The sequence below is a fragment of the Passer domesticus genome, chromosome 27 (assembly GCF_036417665.1).
Source record: "Passer domesticus isolate bPasDom1 chromosome 27, bPasDom1.hap1, whole genome shotgun sequence".
Taxonomy (NCBI): Eukaryota; Metazoa; Chordata; class Aves; order Passeriformes; family Passeridae; genus Passer; species Passer domesticus.
This window is the reverse complement of record NC_087500.1, coordinates 5,569,076-5,587,231: the sequence shown is the minus strand read 5'-3', so window position 1 is coordinate 5,587,231 and position 18,156 is coordinate 5,569,076. Positions and strand designations below refer to the sequence as shown.

Here is an 18,156-nt window from a genome sequence, read left to right as displayed (position 1 = left end):
GGAGGCAGCAGTCGTTCTCCTCTGTTGTTTGCCATTAAATGGGTCATTGTTTGCATGATTATTTCCAGTCAAGCTCAGGGATGCACTGCAGCAATCCAGTCAGGAGAATCCTCTGCCAGCACAGACTGCACTTCAGAGTGGTGGTGTTCTTAAAGTAATCAATAATTAGACATCACCAAGTGCTGCCTGTTGTGGTGTCAGTCAAAAACCCTCTATATGAGTACTTTGTAATGAAAATAAAAATAGTTTGGAAATGTTACCCACAAAGGCCAGGTGGATGAGCTTCTGTAGCAGTCTGCTGGTAAAGCCAATTTCTGCTTTACCAGGCAAAAGAGGCAGTCAAAGTGCACTAGGACACAGTTAAACTTGCCAGAGATGATTCCAGGATAATTTATTATTTGCTTGCAAGCCTTTTCCAGATCCTTGTGCTGCTCCTGCTCCTCTCCCCCTGATTAAATTAATGGGCTTCAGATGGCTGTATTAGCTGGGGCTCTTCGTTTATTTATGTTAGAAAATAAGCCTGTAATTCAGAAAAATTGGCTGTCTGTGCTGAAGGAGGACTTGGAACCAAATTAACCAGTGATTGTTCATAACAAGGGAAGGTCTGTTGGCAGAAGTGGAGAGCAGGAGAGCTCTGCACTCAAATCCACCAAACCTGAAGGCAGAGCCTGCCAGAGGGCCCAGTTCACTCCATTATTGTCATTATTTTGAAGTCAATGAAATTACAGTGGGAGAAGATGAATAAGACAAACTCAAAGCTTTTTCTTAGTGATCCTTTTCTGCTTCCAAAAGAAGTTTCTTGAGAAGCCTCCGGCCCGGAAACCCCTGAAATCCCAACCAGAGTATTTGTGGGAAGTATTTTAACCGCCGTGCACATGAAACAGCAGCTGCCTGGTTTTTAATAATAATCTCAGTGCTTGTCTTAACCTCTTTCAGATGTGGATGCCAACAGGGAGCTGCCCTTGGCTCAGCCTCCTTCTGCCCACACGTCCATCGCCAGTGGGAGCTGCCCCGGCACCCCCGAGATGCGCCGGCGCCAGGAGGAGGCCATGAGGAGGCTGGCATCACAGGTGGGGCAACCTGGGGGCTCCTTGGGAAAAGGACAGCTTTAGTGGCACTCTTTGGGAAAAGTGGCACTGCTTGGAACTTCTCCCGCTTGGAAAAATCCATGTGTTCGCATGCTCACTTGGGGTGCCTCTAGAGAGAGATTTCTGGAAAGGAGTTTTAGTACTTGGGAAAGTTGTTTCTCTAAAATAAGACTCTACATCAAATACACTTCCCTGTTACTCTGAGGGTTTGTCTTGCACAGCCACCCTGCTTTACATTGCAAATGTTAGGATATGACACAGTTATTGAATTAATTATTGAAATAGTTGTGGTTTTTCTTCAGCGCTGAGAATAAAATTGCCCAGTGATTGAGCAGTGTTTAGCTTGAAAAGGGCAGGTACTGTGTTTGGGGAAGGCACAAGCTGAGTGTTAATGCTGTGTGTGCACTTGGGAATTTTTTGGAAAATTCTCCAAAGTAGACCATAGCCTTTGGAACAATACACAAATTACTTGCTGTTTTGGCAGGAATGGTTTGTATGGAACATATGGAACACTGTCACTTATGTACGTAAGATTTACAGCTTGAATTTTATTGTATTACTGAGACTTAACCCTAATTCTGTAGTGGTGGGAAGGTGCCATTCTATTGCTTTGAAATCCAAGGAGTTTGCTCTTGCTCCTCCCTCACCTTTTGGGAGGATAGGAGCAGGTAATGCTTTCCTGTCACCTGCTCCCACTTTGGAGAGGAAAATAGCAAGAAAAGTCTTTGTTCTTTGTGTTTTGCTTGGCTTTTTGTGCCAGATACTGTCTTGTCCTGTCTGCTTTCCTGCTGCACGCAGATGGCCAGGCAGGTAGCATGTGCTGCATAAACAACTACTAAGATTTGATACTCTCCTCTTCCACATGGAGTTCTTGAAAGGAATGCAGTGCCCAGGTCTGGTTTTGTTCAGGTTTCATTAGTCATTGTATTCCTTGTAAACCTGAAGCTCTGCAGACTACCAGAAAGGGCAGTAAAGTGTGCTATCTCTGCTTAAAATACCTCATCTATCACTTCCCCTGAGTGCTTAAGTCATCCTGCTGGGTATGTAATTGATAAATGGATGCTGTTTTAGCTGGTTTCCTCCTGAAAAAGGTAAGGAATATGGCTCTTTCAAACACTGTGTCACATCCACAGCATAGAACACTCACTGAAGATTTTTTTGCATCTCTGATCACTGGAGAAAGTGCTAAAAACAATCCTTACAGCCAAAATTAAAGTAAAAATGGGTTGTTGTACCTTGGCTGCAGACTCTTTAGGAAGGGTTTTAAGGTCCTTCAGTCTATCTGGATGGAAAAGTATTTCTTGGATATGTGTGTTTTATAGTTATGTTTACACTGAAGTAAGAATTGAAGCACAGAAGAAAGTGTTGACAGTGATGGACAACCACAATTGTCAGGGTTATTTTAGGAGCTAGATGAACCATATGTGAGGAGCTGGAGAAAGCTGTGTGCAGATGTTCCACCTCTGCCTGCACTGAGCAGAGCAGAATGTTCTCAGATTGGACTGAGGTCCCTGTGCTGCAGAAATGCAGATTGTTACAAAAGCAGATTAATAATATACAAACAGTCTTAGGTAATGGCTGGCACAGGCTCCAGAATGCTGGTGGGAAGCTCGTTGTCCTCTCACCCACTCCCCTTCCCTCTGAAAATGTCACTTATCCCAATATTCAGAAGTTGTGTATCTATGATGACAGAAATGAAAGGTGAGCAAACAGTTGATTTTCCTCCTCTGGATTACTCAGGGTTGTACTTTTATGCCTGGTTTTTGTACAGTAAATTCTTGGGGGCAAAGTTTGCATTCAGCTCTTAATGTCAGAGATGAACAAATCATTAATTTTAGAACTAAGTAACTGCTGACTGGCAAGCAGAAGCTCAACCCGGTCCTGCCATGCTGACCTTTCCTTTTCCCTGAAGGTTTATCCTTTACTCACAGAGGATTTTTAATGGACTGGCTACCCAGTTTTAACTAACCCATTGAACAGCTTTATTCTTTGGGTTCCTGGATGCTGTGTGGTGGCTTGTGGTTGCAGCACTTAAACAAATGGACCTGAAACCCAGCTCAGCTGCACTAATGGGTCGTACCCCGTGCAGAGCAGCTGGTGGAGGAGCTGCACATCCACTGCATTAGTTCATTTTTTCTGATGCTGAACACAGCTGGTGGCTCCAGAGGCTCTTGTCCCCATCCTCCAAGCCATATCCAAAGCATCACTAACATTGCTGCAGGCATACAAAAACAGAGTGCTCCTGCCCTACACAGAGGTGGAGGGATTCATTGCTGCTGAGCCTCAATGCCCTGGGCCACCAATGAGTTTCAGAAAGCATTTACCAGCATACTCAGCTATGTAAAGGTAATGAGCATTCCCAATAAACTGGGTCACCACGTGCCACGTTCTGGGTCACAGTCACATGCAGTGCTAACGGCCATTTCCATTTTCACAGCCAGCATTGTGCCTGGCATGTGGCATAGTGGCAGGTCAAAGTGTTACACTGCATTTATGGGTCAAAAAAAAAGATCTTGTTAAAGGTTGAAATACAGTGCTGAAGCCCTTTAAGAGCACTGGAGGGAGTGGGGTGTTGCTGTGAGCTCAGGGGTCTGGGAGGCTGGTCCAAGGGGGTTGGCTGTCCTTGCGTGACATGCTTCCAGAAGGAAGCCAAGACAAACCACAGAGGAGGTGTGATGGCAAAGGAAAGCTGCCTAAATGGAGTAGATTCTGTTTCAGAAGCATTGCTGGAGAACTGTAAAAGTGAAATCATTGGAAAGGGACCTTCCCCAGAGCATTAGTGGCATTCAGCAAATACAGGGTAGAAAGAGCAATTTGAACCTGTTTGGGGTGAGTCCCATCCACACCAGCCCCTGGCCATCCTGGAGGCTCTTACATTCACTTCTCACATTAACCTGCTCTCATTCCCAAGGGTGGAACAGGATTGGAAACCTTGAAAAGTTTTACAGTGTGAGAAAACTGCTTCCCACCCAGCTCCATGTAAGTGAGGAGCCTGATTCCCAGCCCCAGCTCCAGCACCAGGCTCCACACCCAGCACTGGCTTTTGGCAGCCTCTCTGTGATTTGAAGATAGAGAAAATGTCACAAGAGAATAAATAACATCAAGATGAAATTCTGGCTCAGGTTGCATTTTCTAAGAACGTCATTCTGCCTTTGCTTTGGTTGAGTTCCCAGAATCTTTCTTTGCTTACTGCTTTAGCTTCAGATCCACCCATTAAACATTGTGTTTATCCTACTGGTTATAAGGCTTAGTTGATACACCAGGAAATCGAGCACAGGGATCAGGAATCAGGGAATTATAGAATTGCTAAGGTTTGAAAAGCCTTCTTAAGATCATCAAGTCCAACTGTAATGCATGGGAAGTGGCTGAAATTAATTGGGTTGTAATTGCATGTGTGTCCCAAAATCTGATGGTGATGATGATTACACATGACCCTTTTTCCATGACATGACTCTTCAGATTCCTGGAAGAAAATAATTGGTCTCTCATTAAAAGAGACTTTATTTTTGTGTCTACACACAAACTGCATAGGAAATCAGAGTAATTTCTGTTAGTGGAACCTGATATCAAGGAATGGCAACTTGCAAACTTCATTCTATGAAATGCACAAGTTGTAATCCCCAAATAAATAGGATTGATGAAAAGAAATCATTACCTCTGTAATTACTTTACATAGTGCTGTTCTCTAAGGGAATTAATTATATTTTAACTGTCTGGTAGGAAAAATTCTGTAAGGAATTTGGAGGTATCCATTAAAACTTAAATACATGTATTAGAGCTTGATGCTTGAAATAACAGCCCAGCTTTCTCATCACTGCATGTGTCACACCTCGTTTTGACTGGGAAAGGAAATTACTGCATTATATCCCGTGGGTAATTTCATCTTGAAAATTAAAAGCCAGTGCTGAACCAGCAGTGGGTGAGGACCCCACAGCCTGGTGTGTTCATTCCTTGGTACCATCCTGGCCACCCTGGAGCCTCCTGCAGTCTAAGGGACAGGTTTTGCAGGTGGACAGACAGAAAGCCTTCATCATGTCCAAAGCCATGGGCACATTTCATCCCAGCTGCCCTGAGCTGCAGAGGAGCTTTTCCTTTTCAGTGTCTTCAGCTATATTGTCCTTCCCAAGTTCAAAAATGCAGTTTATTTTGCAACATTCTGTGCTACAGTGCTCCAGGGCAGTGGTGGCTTTGGTACAGAACTGCTCCCACCTGCCTTGCTGGGATATTTTTGGATACTCAGTGATATTTGAAAAGAAAACCCAGTCCAGAATGGGAGCTGGAGAAAAGCTTTGTGCCCTGGCAGAGGCTCATTCCAAATGGGCAGGCAGTGCCTGAGGCTGGAGGCAGCAAGGGAGCAGGAGAAGCTGTGCTGGAGTGGTGCCAGAGCAGCTTCCCAGGGGATTCACAAGCAGAGACAGGTTTTTGAGGGCCTTTTTTATATTGCAAAAGAAAACAAGAAAGTTGGCAGCATGGCCTGAGAAGATATCACTGGTTTTCTGCTTATTTTAATAAGTGGGCAGAATGTAGCAGGGTTCTAGCAGAGTTTGCTGAGCTGGAAAAATCAGGGGAAAGCTGGGAAAAGCCGAACTTTTTTTTTTTTTTTTTAATAGAATTAATTTTTTTAATGAAGTGTGGGATCACAATGTATGAGTAAAGCACAGTGAGCCTGCCATCGCCCCCAGCTCAGGGGAATCTGTACCCACGGTGCTGCCTCACTGTGATGGACTCAGGGAGTGCTGTCTGTCCAGTTCCACAGAGCTTGACATGTGAAAACAAAGCAAATAAAGAGTAAGTTCAAGAAAGCAATCACACGTTTTTACTGGCACCCAGTTCTTAAACAGAACTCAGAGCATAGCACAAGCTCAGCACAGCACTTCAGAGACGTCAACCACTGTCACTGTCAGTCTCTGCAAACAGCTACGGCTTAATTTCATTTATTCCTCGAGCGGGAGGTCCAGTCATTTTTCAGGATCAGTGCCTGTTTTTACCAACTGATTTGTCTGGATTCTTGTCATAGTTAGTTAGCACTCATTGCTCTTAAAGACTTCACCTGCCAGAACAGCTCAGACTCACCAAATGAAAAACCGCCGCTTTTACAACTGCCCCAGCATGGCTCTGATGAAGAAAAACATGGAGTTTTTCACTCTTTTCTCTTTGCTAGGTCGTAGCTTACCACTACTGCCAGGCTGACAACGCCTACACATGCCTGGTGCCCGAGTTCGTGCACAACGTGGCCGCGCTGCTGTGCCGCTCGCCGCAGTTCGCGGCGTACCGCGAGCAGCTGCTGCGCGAGCCGCACCTGCAGAGCCTGCTCAGCCTCCGCTCCTGCGTGCAGGACCCCATGGCCTCCTTCCGCAGGGGTGTCCTGGAGCCCCTGGAGAGCCTGCACAAAGGTACTGCTCTTCCTCGGCATGGCCCGGCCTCCCGTGCAACTTGTTTTGTTGTGGTTTTTTAAATGATGGTTAGTTGGATTGTGGGTGTGGGATTAATCTGTGTGCGTGGCTTCTCGAGGTGAGGAGAAGAGGTGGGATCTGGAGGAGCTGGGAAGGCTGAGAATTCATGGAATGGTTTGTGTTGGAAGGGACCTTAAAGCTCATCCCGTTCCACCCCTGCCATGGCAGGGACACCTTCCATTCCACCTCCCCAGGCTCCTCCAAGCCCCATCCAGCCTGGCCTGGGACACTTCCAGGGGCAGCCACAGCTTCTCTGGGCAACCTGTGCCAAGGCCTGCCCACCCTCATAGAAAGGAATTTTTTCCCGGTACCCCATTTGGCCTTCCGTTTTCTTGCTGCTTTCATATCCCAAACCTGTCATTGCAGTTCTCAAGGTGAAAACAAGCAACCAGTTCCATTCACAGCGCTGCTTACAGGAAAATGTTCTGATTTATTTGTGTAGGGGTGACTTTTTGTCCCTTTCCCTGTCACTGTTCAGTGGGTTTTGGAGAATCTGAAGCTTTCACCAAAGGTCTGGTATCATACAAGTCTGTAGACACCCTGTGTAAAGCTTCAGGGGGAGCTGGTGACAAGCCTTATCCTGATAACAGACTCAGAGCTTTTTCTGATACAGCATTGATTTTGTCTTCTTTTCTTTCTTCCCCTCTGCAAGTTATAAGTAATTCATCATGACAGTCACTAAATTTAAGATCTTTGCTCGTTGCCATGAAAACTGTCAGAGCATTGCAGAGTTCAAGACTGTTGTCCTGCAGAATCATGTTTATTACTGTGCCTGTGCTGCATCTTGGCTGCAAAAATAGTTCAGTTAATTTTGTTACCGCCCTACACACTACAGTGTAAGATCCAACATGAAGTAGCTGCAGCTTCTGGCAGATTCAAAGCCCTGATGTTCAAATCAGCTCTTCAAAACTGTGTCCAAGCTTTGAGCAGCAGCATCTGGGTCCAACCTGCCCTGTTCCACCAGGCACAAAGCATATGTTGAGCCAGCACAGCATGACAGTGGTTGGTTTTCCTGGCATGGAGAAATGTCACTGTGGAAGGAGCGTGGTTGCTCTTTCCTATCATCACTCTTGGCAAAAAGAAAAAGAAAAAGGATACATTTAGGAACCGCTGCTCTAGAGGAAAATAATTCTTGGTTATTACAGTAGCTCCTTGGGAGATGTTTCAGCTCTTGATTTCAGGGTGTTTCAGAGGATTCTTATTTTTCTTGTCAAGGAGGTTGACCCCCATCTGGCCCTAAATTCTGAGAAGTGGGAAAATTTTATGTGAAACCTTTTTTTTTTCCTTTCCTCTTGGGCTCTGCACTCAGCCCAGCTCCAGTGGAGCTGCTGACCAAGACTGCCACTTTTCAAACCTGCTGGCTGAGAGTGCTGGCAAGCTAATTTGCACCAAGTGTTCTCTAACAAGATGAACAGCATCTGGAAATTGGTTCTAAAATACATGATATTTAAGACTCTGTAAATATATCAGCAGGTCTTTAACAAGGTGCTGTTGAAGCTTTAGTGCTACTGGGACAAAACTATTGCACAGGTATTAATGGTGAAAGTCACTGAGAAAGATTCATGTTTCTCAAATACATATATATATATATATATATATATATATTTAACATCAAGGAATCTAAATAATAATAAATCTAAATAATAGGAGAACCAAGTTCTGATTCTTCCCCTACTCCTGCTTTCTTCTCTCTCCCTTAGGCTTTATCAGGAGCATGAGATGTGGGTATAAAACTCAGGCACTACGTTCACTCCAAGGTTTCAGAGAGGAATAAATTATATTTTCTGTTATATCCAAAAATCTTACTGAGAAGTTAACTGAAAAAGCAGCTATGGTAATTTTAGTGCAAAATACATATTTTTCATGTGTATGTTTACAGTGCAGTTGATGTAAAGCAAGGACAAGATGCTCAGCATTTCCAAGCACAGGGTGTTTTCACATGCCTGTTTTCCCTGGAATACCACAGGGACCCCAGGATCTCATGGTCAATGAACATTTTGTGCTGGGGTTTTGCAGAAAAGTTTCTTAATTAAAAATTAAAATTAAAAGTCAAAGAGAAAAACTGACATGCTGCCAGGAAAATTTACCTTTTTGGTAGCAGGAGTTTATCTGTAGTACTTTACAGATCAGGGCTTGTAGTACATGTGAATAGCATATGCCATCAATAGATTGAGATTTCACATTTTACACCTGGTTTTGAGTCTTATTAGGCAAAATAATTGAGAAGATACTCCTTGAGTATAAGATACAAGTCCAAAGGTATCTCTACCATTAGTTGTAAAGCCATACTCAGCTCTCAGTGTCTGACATAAAAAATGACTGCACTGTCAGCATCACCTGATACTGTATTCTCCAGCAGCAAAAAAAAAAAAAAAAATCCTGTTTAAACAGTCCATGATTCACTTGTAGGTTTGTCAAGGCCAGGTTGGAACAACAACAGGATGTCCCTGTCCCCAGCTGGAGGGTGGAATGAGATGACCTGTAAAGGTCAATATGCAATTAATGTATCATTAAAAGGTGCTGGTGCTGTAGGTGTTCTCTTCTTTGGCAATATCTGATCATGGTTTAATATCTGGTTGCAGTAATTATGGTTGCTTGTCTATAGCCTATCCAATAAATGCTTCTTCTCTTTCTTTCAGAGAGGAAGATCCCTGATGAAGATTTCATTATATTAATTGATGGTTTAAATGAGGCTGAATTTCACAAGCCAGATTATGGAGACACCATAGTATCATTCCTGAGCAAAATGATTGGAAAATTCCCTTCCTGGCTGAAGCTGGTAGTGACAGTCAGGACAAGTCTACAGGTATGTTGAGACCCAGAACAGGGATGAACTGTGTCATTGTCATGATGGGACTTTGGTAAAGAAGATCTTACTGGATGTTCTGGATTTGCTCAAAACCTTTATTTCAGGTTATCCTTTTGGCTTTGTTGTTCTTGGATTTACATCCATGTCACTAGGCTCACTCTACAGCTTTGGAGGGATCTAATCCATCATGGCTTATTCATGTAAATAAATGTTCATCAGCAGATAGCTCAGATCATTTTGTGAGACTGTTCACATGCCAGTAGGCCCCGACTCAAGAGCCATTAGGAAGGCAGAGCCTGGTGTCTGGCAGCCTGTGCAGCTAAATAACATCCTCATCTCCACGTGGAAAGGCAAAGGAATTCAGATCTTCATTTCTTTTGGCATGACCCAGAGCATGATGATTTCAGTCTGATTAGGCCAAGACATTACTCAGCTCAAGACTGTTGTGAGCAGGTCAGCAGGGAGCTGAGTCTGTTCCAGCCCCATCAGGGCAGCCAGCCCCCACAGTCGTTGTCACTGGAATGGCAGCTGCTTCCCAAGATCCAGGAGAGCTATTTGCTGTTCCGTGCTGGGGTCCATTTTTTGCTCAGTAATGGAGTAAATTAAATATCATTTGGAAGAAATCTTTCTGTAATTGTAAGTAAATTGGATCCCAATGACTTGAATTCCTCATTTAATTAGGGTTTTGCATCTGTAAAGTCTTCACTGCCACTTGAGTTCGCACTGTGCTCTCTCTCTCCGTTTTGTTGGAGAGCTTATGGCTTTCCTGGAGTTGGCCTTGTACAGATCTGTTGCATCACTTCTCCTCTCCTCACAGCAGCTGAGAGCACATGAGGCAAGAATTTCTTTGGAGAGACCTTTGGTGATGTTGAATCAGGGTGTTCAGTAGATGAGCATTCCCTGAGCCCAGTGTCCTGCAGCAGACAGACACAGTTGCTTTGCACTGGAAAATCCTCACTTATTATCTGTCCTATGTTTTTGTGCATCTGTGGATGTAGAATGCAGAAGGATGCTCCCAGGGAGGTTCTTGGTCTCAGCTTCAGCAAGTTTCTTGTGGCCTCAGATCTGTCATCTGGATGTCCTGGACAGCAGAAGGGATGGGAGGTCAATCGTGGCTGGGAGGGATAGGAATAACAAGGGCACTGCTCTGTGTGAATTTACCAGCCCTTTCCATGGATGTACTGTTAGAAAGTGTCCCTTGTTTTTACATCAGTCATGTGTCACACACAACCTGCTTGATTATAGATGGGGGTGTGAGGCCCTGAGGGCACAAACTGCTGTTTGTGGTCTTGCCTTGATGGAAGGTCTTAAAGGGGTCTCAAAGATGCTATTGTAATAGAAACAAAGTTTACTTAATGAATAGTAAACACTGCAGGCATGAGTATCTTTTTTTCTTTCTTTCTTTGTAGGAAATAATTAAGCTGTTGCCCTTCCACAGAATATTTTTGGATAGACTGGAGGAGAATGAAGCCATTGACCAGGACCTGCAGGCATACATCCTGCACCGGATACACAGCAGCTCGGAGATCCAGAACAACATCTCGCTCAACGGCAAAATGGACAACACCACGTTTGGCAAACTCAGTTCTCACCTCAAGACCTTGAGCCAAGGGTCCTACCTGTACCTGAAACTTACTTTTGATCTCATAGAGAAAGGATACCTAGTTTTAAAAAGCTCCAGCTACAAAGTGGTCCCAGTGTCCCTGTCTGAAGTGTACCTGTTGCAGTGCAATATGAAGTTCCCAACACAGTCTTCCTTTGATCGGGTCATGCCTCTCTTGAACGTAGCAGTGGCTTCTCTGCACCCATTAACAGATGAACATATTTTTCAGGCCATTAATGCAGGTAACATTGAGGGCACTTTGGAGTGGGAGGACTTTCAGCAGAGGATGGAGAACCTTTCTATGTTTCTTATCAAACGTAGAGACATGACGCGAATGTTTGTTCATCCCTCTTTCCGAGAATGGCTTATTTGGAGAGAAGAAGGTGAAAAAACCAAGTTTCTTTGTGATCCAAGGTAAGCAAATGTTCTAAGAAATCAGAGCTTACTTGTGTTACTCTACACTGTTACTTGAATCATCTTGTTTTATGAGGTTGCATATGGCTGCAGACTGTACACAGAGTTTGCTCTGTGTATACTGTGGGTCTCTACGTTCTGTCCTGATCACCTACCTGAGGCCTTTATGTTGTTCATGGAAAGAAACAAGCACCCCTGGGCACACACCTGACTTGGCAAACCTAACAGTCATCTTCAGAATGAGATGAGCTGTTCCTCAGGAGGCCCCAGGCTGCCTAGCTCAGTTATCAGCAGGGGCAGATTATTCCTGCCAGCTCAGTCCTCATCGTCCCTTTCTCCAAAGGTATCAAAAGCACAGGAAGTAGAAGATAAGAAGTGGAAAGATGAGCAGTGTGGATACATCTTTTGTAGCTGCTTATTTTTCAAGTTGTGCTCCTTGTAGTTCTACTAAAGGTTTTTTCTGAAAACAAAGAGCAGAATTGTTCTGTAGTGATTTTGGACTGTAAATGCATCTGTAATCTGTATCCTGACAGCAGCTGAGTTCCTGGCTTAGCTCACAGGGAACAGAATTTAATCATGGTTAGATTTATATTCTTTAAGCCCAGTGATCTCTATCAACAACATGACTGTTGTTTCTGGTGACAAGTGGAAACAGACCATCTGACTGTAATTCTCATCGTTTACCCTCATAAGTTTTGCTCCATTTTCTGCCCATTTCTTAAAATGTGATTATAATTGTCAGGGAAACACTCAGATTCAAGGATGTGCCAGTGACCCAGTGGTCAGTCTGAAGACAATCTCATGGTATCTGCTGGAGCTGAAAAGCACCTGGCTGATCAAGGCAGCTCTGTGGTGTCAGAGTAATTTACCACTTTAAATTTCAAGGTAAACAGGCTGCAGTAGGAAAATACCAAATGGTAACTAATGAAACAAAATACAATCCAGAGATTAATAGAGAGGGATCCCTGAGCTACAACACTCCACAAAATCCTCCTGTCCAGCTGACACTGAGCTCAGAGCATGGGAAACCCTGAGCAACAATTAAGATAAGTCATGATTTTTCATTTTATTTCTTGGAAGAGAAGCAGAGCTGGCCACTGACAGAGCTCACAGCAGTAGCCTGTGAAAATTTGTCTGCATCTGGTTTGTTCACAGCCAGATGGATTTCTTTCTGCTCACTTGGGAACTGAGAAGACATGACAAGTGTGCAGAGCAGTCCTCGGGGTTGTCGTACGTGAAGCAGTTTGACCCCTCTGTGTCAGTACAGTGACAGTAAGGTTGCTGAGACTGATATTTTTCCCTGCAAGAAGAGCTTTGAAGTGAAATGTGGGTTTGTGAAGCTGCTTTTAATTGACTGACCCTGACAGAGCGTCCAGGTGTGAGACCATTACGAAGGAAATTGGGATAATGGGCCTCGTGTCCACTCATATCCCAGCACTGCAGCTGGGATAATCTTCCTGATTTCATTAGTGAGAGTGAGTTCTCATGTTCTCAGAAGCGTGGAAAAGAGGGGAGGGGAGAGGAGGAACACAGGAATTATCACATTTTTCTATGCTTTTAAGAAAAACAGCAGATCTGCACCCTGTGGGGTTTTGGTTAGCCTGTTGAGATGCTGACCCTCTTCTTTGAACCCTCATCATGTGTTTGCTGTCCAAAGCAAAGGCTAATTGCCTCTGAAGGGGCACGTTCTCAGTGCTGCTCTCCCCAGAGAGGAACCCCTCCCAGCCCCTCCATTTTTTAACACAGGGCTCCAGTGAGTGAGGCATTTGTCAAAGCACTTAACCAGCATTGCAGTAACGACCTCCCCAGCCTGTCAGGCCAGCACATCAACCACTTGATGTGCTTGCACTTGATCAGCAACCAAGTGCCTTCCTTGACAAACAGCATAAAACATTTCAGGGGAAGACCCAATCCTTTGTGACTGGTGCTTGGAGAAAGTAGTTCTTACTACACATTCCTCCTTGTATTTCTGAACCTAAATTCTGCTCTAATGCAGTGCTTTTCTTCTGCCCAGACTTAATCAGAAACCTCTATGCAATTATTTGCCATGTTTTTACAACACTAATAAATGTTTTATACTGCTTCTGAAGGGGCTGTGAGCAAGACAGAAATGAAGTGATTTTCCCTGGCAGCTGTAGTCAGAGATGGACCCCAGAAGTGAAATTACTTTATCCAGGTTTAAGCATAAACATCTGAGTTACTTGTCTAGACTTGCTTTATATTCAGAGGAGAGAAATTAGAGTGATTAATTTCATCCTGAGCTAAAAGGCTGCAGTGGGTCAGACAAGGAGTGCCTGGGAAGCATCTCCTCCAGCTGAGTTATGAGCAGTCTCAGGATGATGGGCTCCCCAGGAGATGTTTCCAGTACTGACAAGGCTAGAAGAAGTGAATCTCTCCAAGCTGCTCCTCTACTCCACACACAGGGTTTTGAAGCAGATGCACAGATCTTCTTTCCTTGTTCAGGAAAGCTAAAGTGGGATAAGGATACTCTCAGTGTTTTTGCTGTATGAGTATCCCAATTTGGGCTTCTGTGTCTCAGGGTGGCACTGGCCCAACCACTGTTGTGTGTGCTGGTGGTGGTGGCTGAGGGAAGAGGCTCTTTGGGGGTGTCCCAGCATCCATGGGACCATAGCAAAATGAAACATTTTACATCTTCACCTCAGGTGCTTCACCTCTGGCTTGGTGAAGCCAAAACTCACCTAATTTTAGGTGTCTGCCATCCAGGTGCCACTCCCATCTCCTTGAGTCCTTGGAGAGTTCATTTAACCTCTTCTAGTGCTGAGTGAGGTGAGCTGAAGCCTAACCCCAGCCCCTGGCTGTCCTCCAGGGTCACTGAGGCACATGCTGCCCCAGGGAGGTGACCTGTGCAGGGCTGGAGGTGGCAGAGATTGGAAGCAGCAGAGGTGCTGCCTTTGGTGTGGCTTTGCTGTTCCTAGGGCAGTGGGTTTTGAAGGACAAGCATTTTATCAACCCACAACAAGGCCATTTCTTCACCTCTTTCCTCTTCAACGTCCATAAACCAAATCTGTTTGTCAAACCCCAACTCAAGATACACTGCATGAATAAACATGCAGGCAGGAGGACACAGCTCCCATCTAACACCCCAGTTGCCATGGTTTCTGGCAGAGCTGTCTTTCAGTACAATACTCTGTAGGTATTTTACATTTTTTCCTTTTTCTCTCTTGGGATCACATTGCAAGTGGAGACTTTTCCTGCACAAAATTAATGTTTTTATGTATTACCCAGCAAAATGATAGAGTGAAGGCTTTAGAGCAAAATTGGGGGTTTTGTTTTATTTTGATGGAATGCTGAATCTGATTGACAAATAACAGTCCTCAGTGTGAAGATAATTCATTTAGAAAGTTGGGAGAAGAAAAAGTTGATGAAAGTGATATTTCTAGTAATTCATGAATACAACAAACAGCTTTAAATGGGGAGTTGGTCCTTGCATTACACGTCTTAACTTCTTAAAAATTACCCCCAGATCAGTCCTCCATATGGTGCTCACTTGGGCATTATGGTGCATGGATTAATTGATTTTCTTTCTCTTTTTGATTATAAGACTCTCAAAACCTCTTAAAATGCACTTAGATTGATTGTTAGCTGAAATGATCAAGTGTTCACCAAAACCCAGGGTAGGTCTTAATTGTTTTCTCCACATCCATGAGGGATGGATTTTACTCAGCAAAGCAAAGGCATTGTTTGAATTCAAGGTGAAGCAGAATAATGGGTTTAGAATTTATTTGAATTCCTTACATATTATGCAGAAAATTAAAAATAATGCAGTGCCCACTAGTACCTTGTGGGGCCAGAGATGGAATAATCAGGTTTTCCAAATTGGCTGGCAGCAGTGCCAGCTCTCAAGGGGCTGCTGTCATTATTTAGCATTGCTTTACACTTGGAATTACCTCTCTTAATGTCTTTTCCATCACTCCAGAGTGCCACTTTTGTGGCTCTGCGAGTGTTGTAGCTCACAGTGGGCTTTCTGAGTGCCCCAAGGTACAGGCAGCACTCAGCACATCAGCACAGCCACAAGGGATGTGCTCTCAGTTGTTTTGCCATCCCCAGCCACGGGCTGGATGCCACATGCCACCAAAATACATGAGGTCAGGTTGTTTCCTTGCCCAGCCTGCTGTCTGGTCACCTGCACTTGTGCTCAGTTAGTAATTAATGACCAGATCATTAATTACCAGGGGTCTGGGTGTTCAAGGTCATCTCCACAGCTCTAACTTTGGCAGAAGTGTGGAGTGTGGTAGAAGTGGTGGCTGAGCTGTCATTTCAGGTAGAGCTTCCTCTGCACCCATTACAAGGGAAGGAGAGCACAACATTTCTCACTCTTTTAATTTAATTTACCCTTCAAGCCATATTTATTGAGTGCCATATTTGTGAATCACAGAGATGAGTCCATCATCATGTTCTCCACTAAACTGGAGAGGCAAACCCAATCTGTTCACCAAGTATGGAGTGCTGACTCTGAGAATACAACTCCTAGGCATCCCATATGTCTTCCAGAAAAATTTTTTTTTGATTGCATGTCTTGGAGCCCAGTAATTTTTAAATGTAAAAAGAATGGGTAATAACTCCACAAAGTGAGTGAAGGAAACTTACCATGTGCAAATTCCACATCTCCAACATCTCAAGACTTAACTCTAGTCAGAGAATCGTGGAGGGATTTGTGTTGAAAGGACTTCAAAGCCCATCCAGTTCCACCCCTGCTGTGGGCAGGGACATTTTCCACTAGACCAAGATGGTGCAAACCCCATCCAGCCTGGCCTGGGACACTGCCAGGGATGAAACAGCCACAGCTGCTCTGGGCAACCTGTGCAAGGACCTCACCCATCTCACAGGGAAGGATTTCTTCCCAATATCCCATTTAACCCTGTCCTCTGGCAGTGGAAAGCCATCCCCCCTTGTCTGCTACTCCAGACCTTTGTCCAGTGTCTCTCTCCAGCTGTCTTGGAGTCCCTTTCTAATCTCATGCAGAAATCAGAGGTCAAAAATAAATTACTAAAGCCACTGGTAGCAAGCTGGGAGTCTGTGACAGGGATTTGGCAGTGCAGTGAAGTGACTTCTCTGCAGGTTTTGCCCTGAACTGCAGCTGCAGTGTCAGTTGGAAGAGCCAAGGAGAAAAGGCACAGATTATAAATGATGACAGATGAGCTGGAGAGCAGATGTGATCAGTGCCACCATAAAGGACATCAGCAGAGCATCTCGTTTTAACTGCCTCATTAGACATGCAAACCTCAGCACTGGGATGCAACGAGGGGTTGAATGGATTCACTATCTGAAGTTACTGTCCTCATAAAATCTGCTCTTTTTCTTTTCTTCTGGATGTTAAACTTCTGTCTGTTGGGCCATTTCCACATGTAAATGGAAGAAAATACTCCCAGAATAATTCATCCTGTGGCACCGAGCCACCAAGAAGAGAGGAGCAGAGTTAACCAGAAACTGACTGAAGAAAGAAATGTTCCTGAATTTCTTCCTGTTACTTTATTCCTCAAATATTAAGACCCACTTTTAGAGCAAAATCGTCTTCCAGCAGTGCAGGAGAGAGTAGCCTTGACTATTTGATTTGAATTCTTTTTTAGAATATGAATTCCTTCCAAGTTAATTTGCAGTTATGACATCAGAGGGAAACTACATTACAAAAAAAAAAAAAAAATCAATAAATCAATTTAGGTGATAAACTGCTCCTTTGAAAGGGGCTCCTGGAGCTGAGCTTGGCCTTTCTGCAGGACAGACATCCAGAGATCCTTCTGCAGGGGAGGAGGCTCTGGGCTTTGTCAGAGCACACATCAGTCTCTGCACTGCAGTTATGACATTACACTTGGCAGAGCTGAATAAAATGGGAATACTCATCCTTTGAAGACCAGATTCACTGGGCACAGTGTCAAATCTCTTGATTTGGGAATGTTTTCATGGGATTAGCTGGAAGAAGGGAGATGTGGGTATAAATCAGGGAATTTAAAATAAATCAGGGACATTGGTAGGATCAGAAGTGAACAGGGCTGAGTCTCATTTATTTTTTACTTGTCTTTTACTCTGGTATTTGCAATGCCTTAACACTGGAGTAATTTTATACTCTTCAAAGTCTTTTTTACCTGAGAACTGGAAGAGTTTAGGTGATGCACAGATCTGGAAGCTTTTAATATTTTCTTTTGCATTTAATCATTCTCCTTCACTGCTCTTTGGTCACACCAGTATTTTACCAGTGAGACTTTGTCCTTTTCCATCTGTGACGTGAGGAATTGGGTCACCTGGGGACTGTGCTTGAGGTACCAACATCCAGCATCATCTTGCTCTGCAGCCAGAGCTGTGTGTGACTCATGTTTGGGTGGATGAGGGACAGTTGTGTAGAGATCACATCCAGCATCTATTTTTAATTGCACGGAGTGACAGGACAAGGGGTAATGGCTTCAGACTGACTGAGAGTAGGTTTAAATTGGATATTTGGAAAATATTCTTTCCTGGGAGGGTGGGCAGGCCCTGGCACAGGGTGCCCAGAGAAGCTGTGGCTGCCCCTGGATCCCTGGAAGTGTCCAAGGCCAGGCTGGACAGGCTTGGAGCAGCCTGGGACAGTGGAAGGTGTCCCTGCCCTTGGCAGGGGGTTGGGCTGGATGGACTTTAGGGTCCCTTCCAACCCAAACCATTCCATAATTCCACATAACCTCATGTGCAGCCTTCTCTTACCTTCCTTAGAGCTGCTGTAGGTGTGCACTGGTTCGTGCTGTGTAGGGTGTTGGAATGATTAGAGACTCATTTTTATGTCTTTTTCCGTATATAAATATA

The 18,156-nt window shown here is 44.3% G+C and overlaps 1 protein-coding gene across 10 annotated transcripts in view; it reads left to right on the top strand.

Moving 5' to 3' along the window:
- Positions 1-18,156, top strand: part of TANC2 (tetratricopeptide repeat, ankyrin repeat and coiled-coil containing 2) — a 151,976-nt gene that overhangs the window by 102,583 nt on the left and 31,237 nt on the right. For all 10 annotated transcript variants that reach the window (XM_064400126.1, XM_064400129.1, XM_064400133.1 and 7 more), the window contains 4 exons: positions 937-1,070; positions 6,250-6,481; positions 9,181-9,347; positions 10,760-11,367. In XM_064400126.1, the coding sequence (XP_064256196.1) occupies positions 937-1,070; positions 6,250-6,481; positions 9,181-9,347; positions 10,760-11,367 (1,141 nt within the window). The remainder of the gene's footprint in view (positions 1-936; positions 1,071-6,249; positions 6,482-9,180; positions 9,348-10,759; positions 11,368-18,156) is intronic.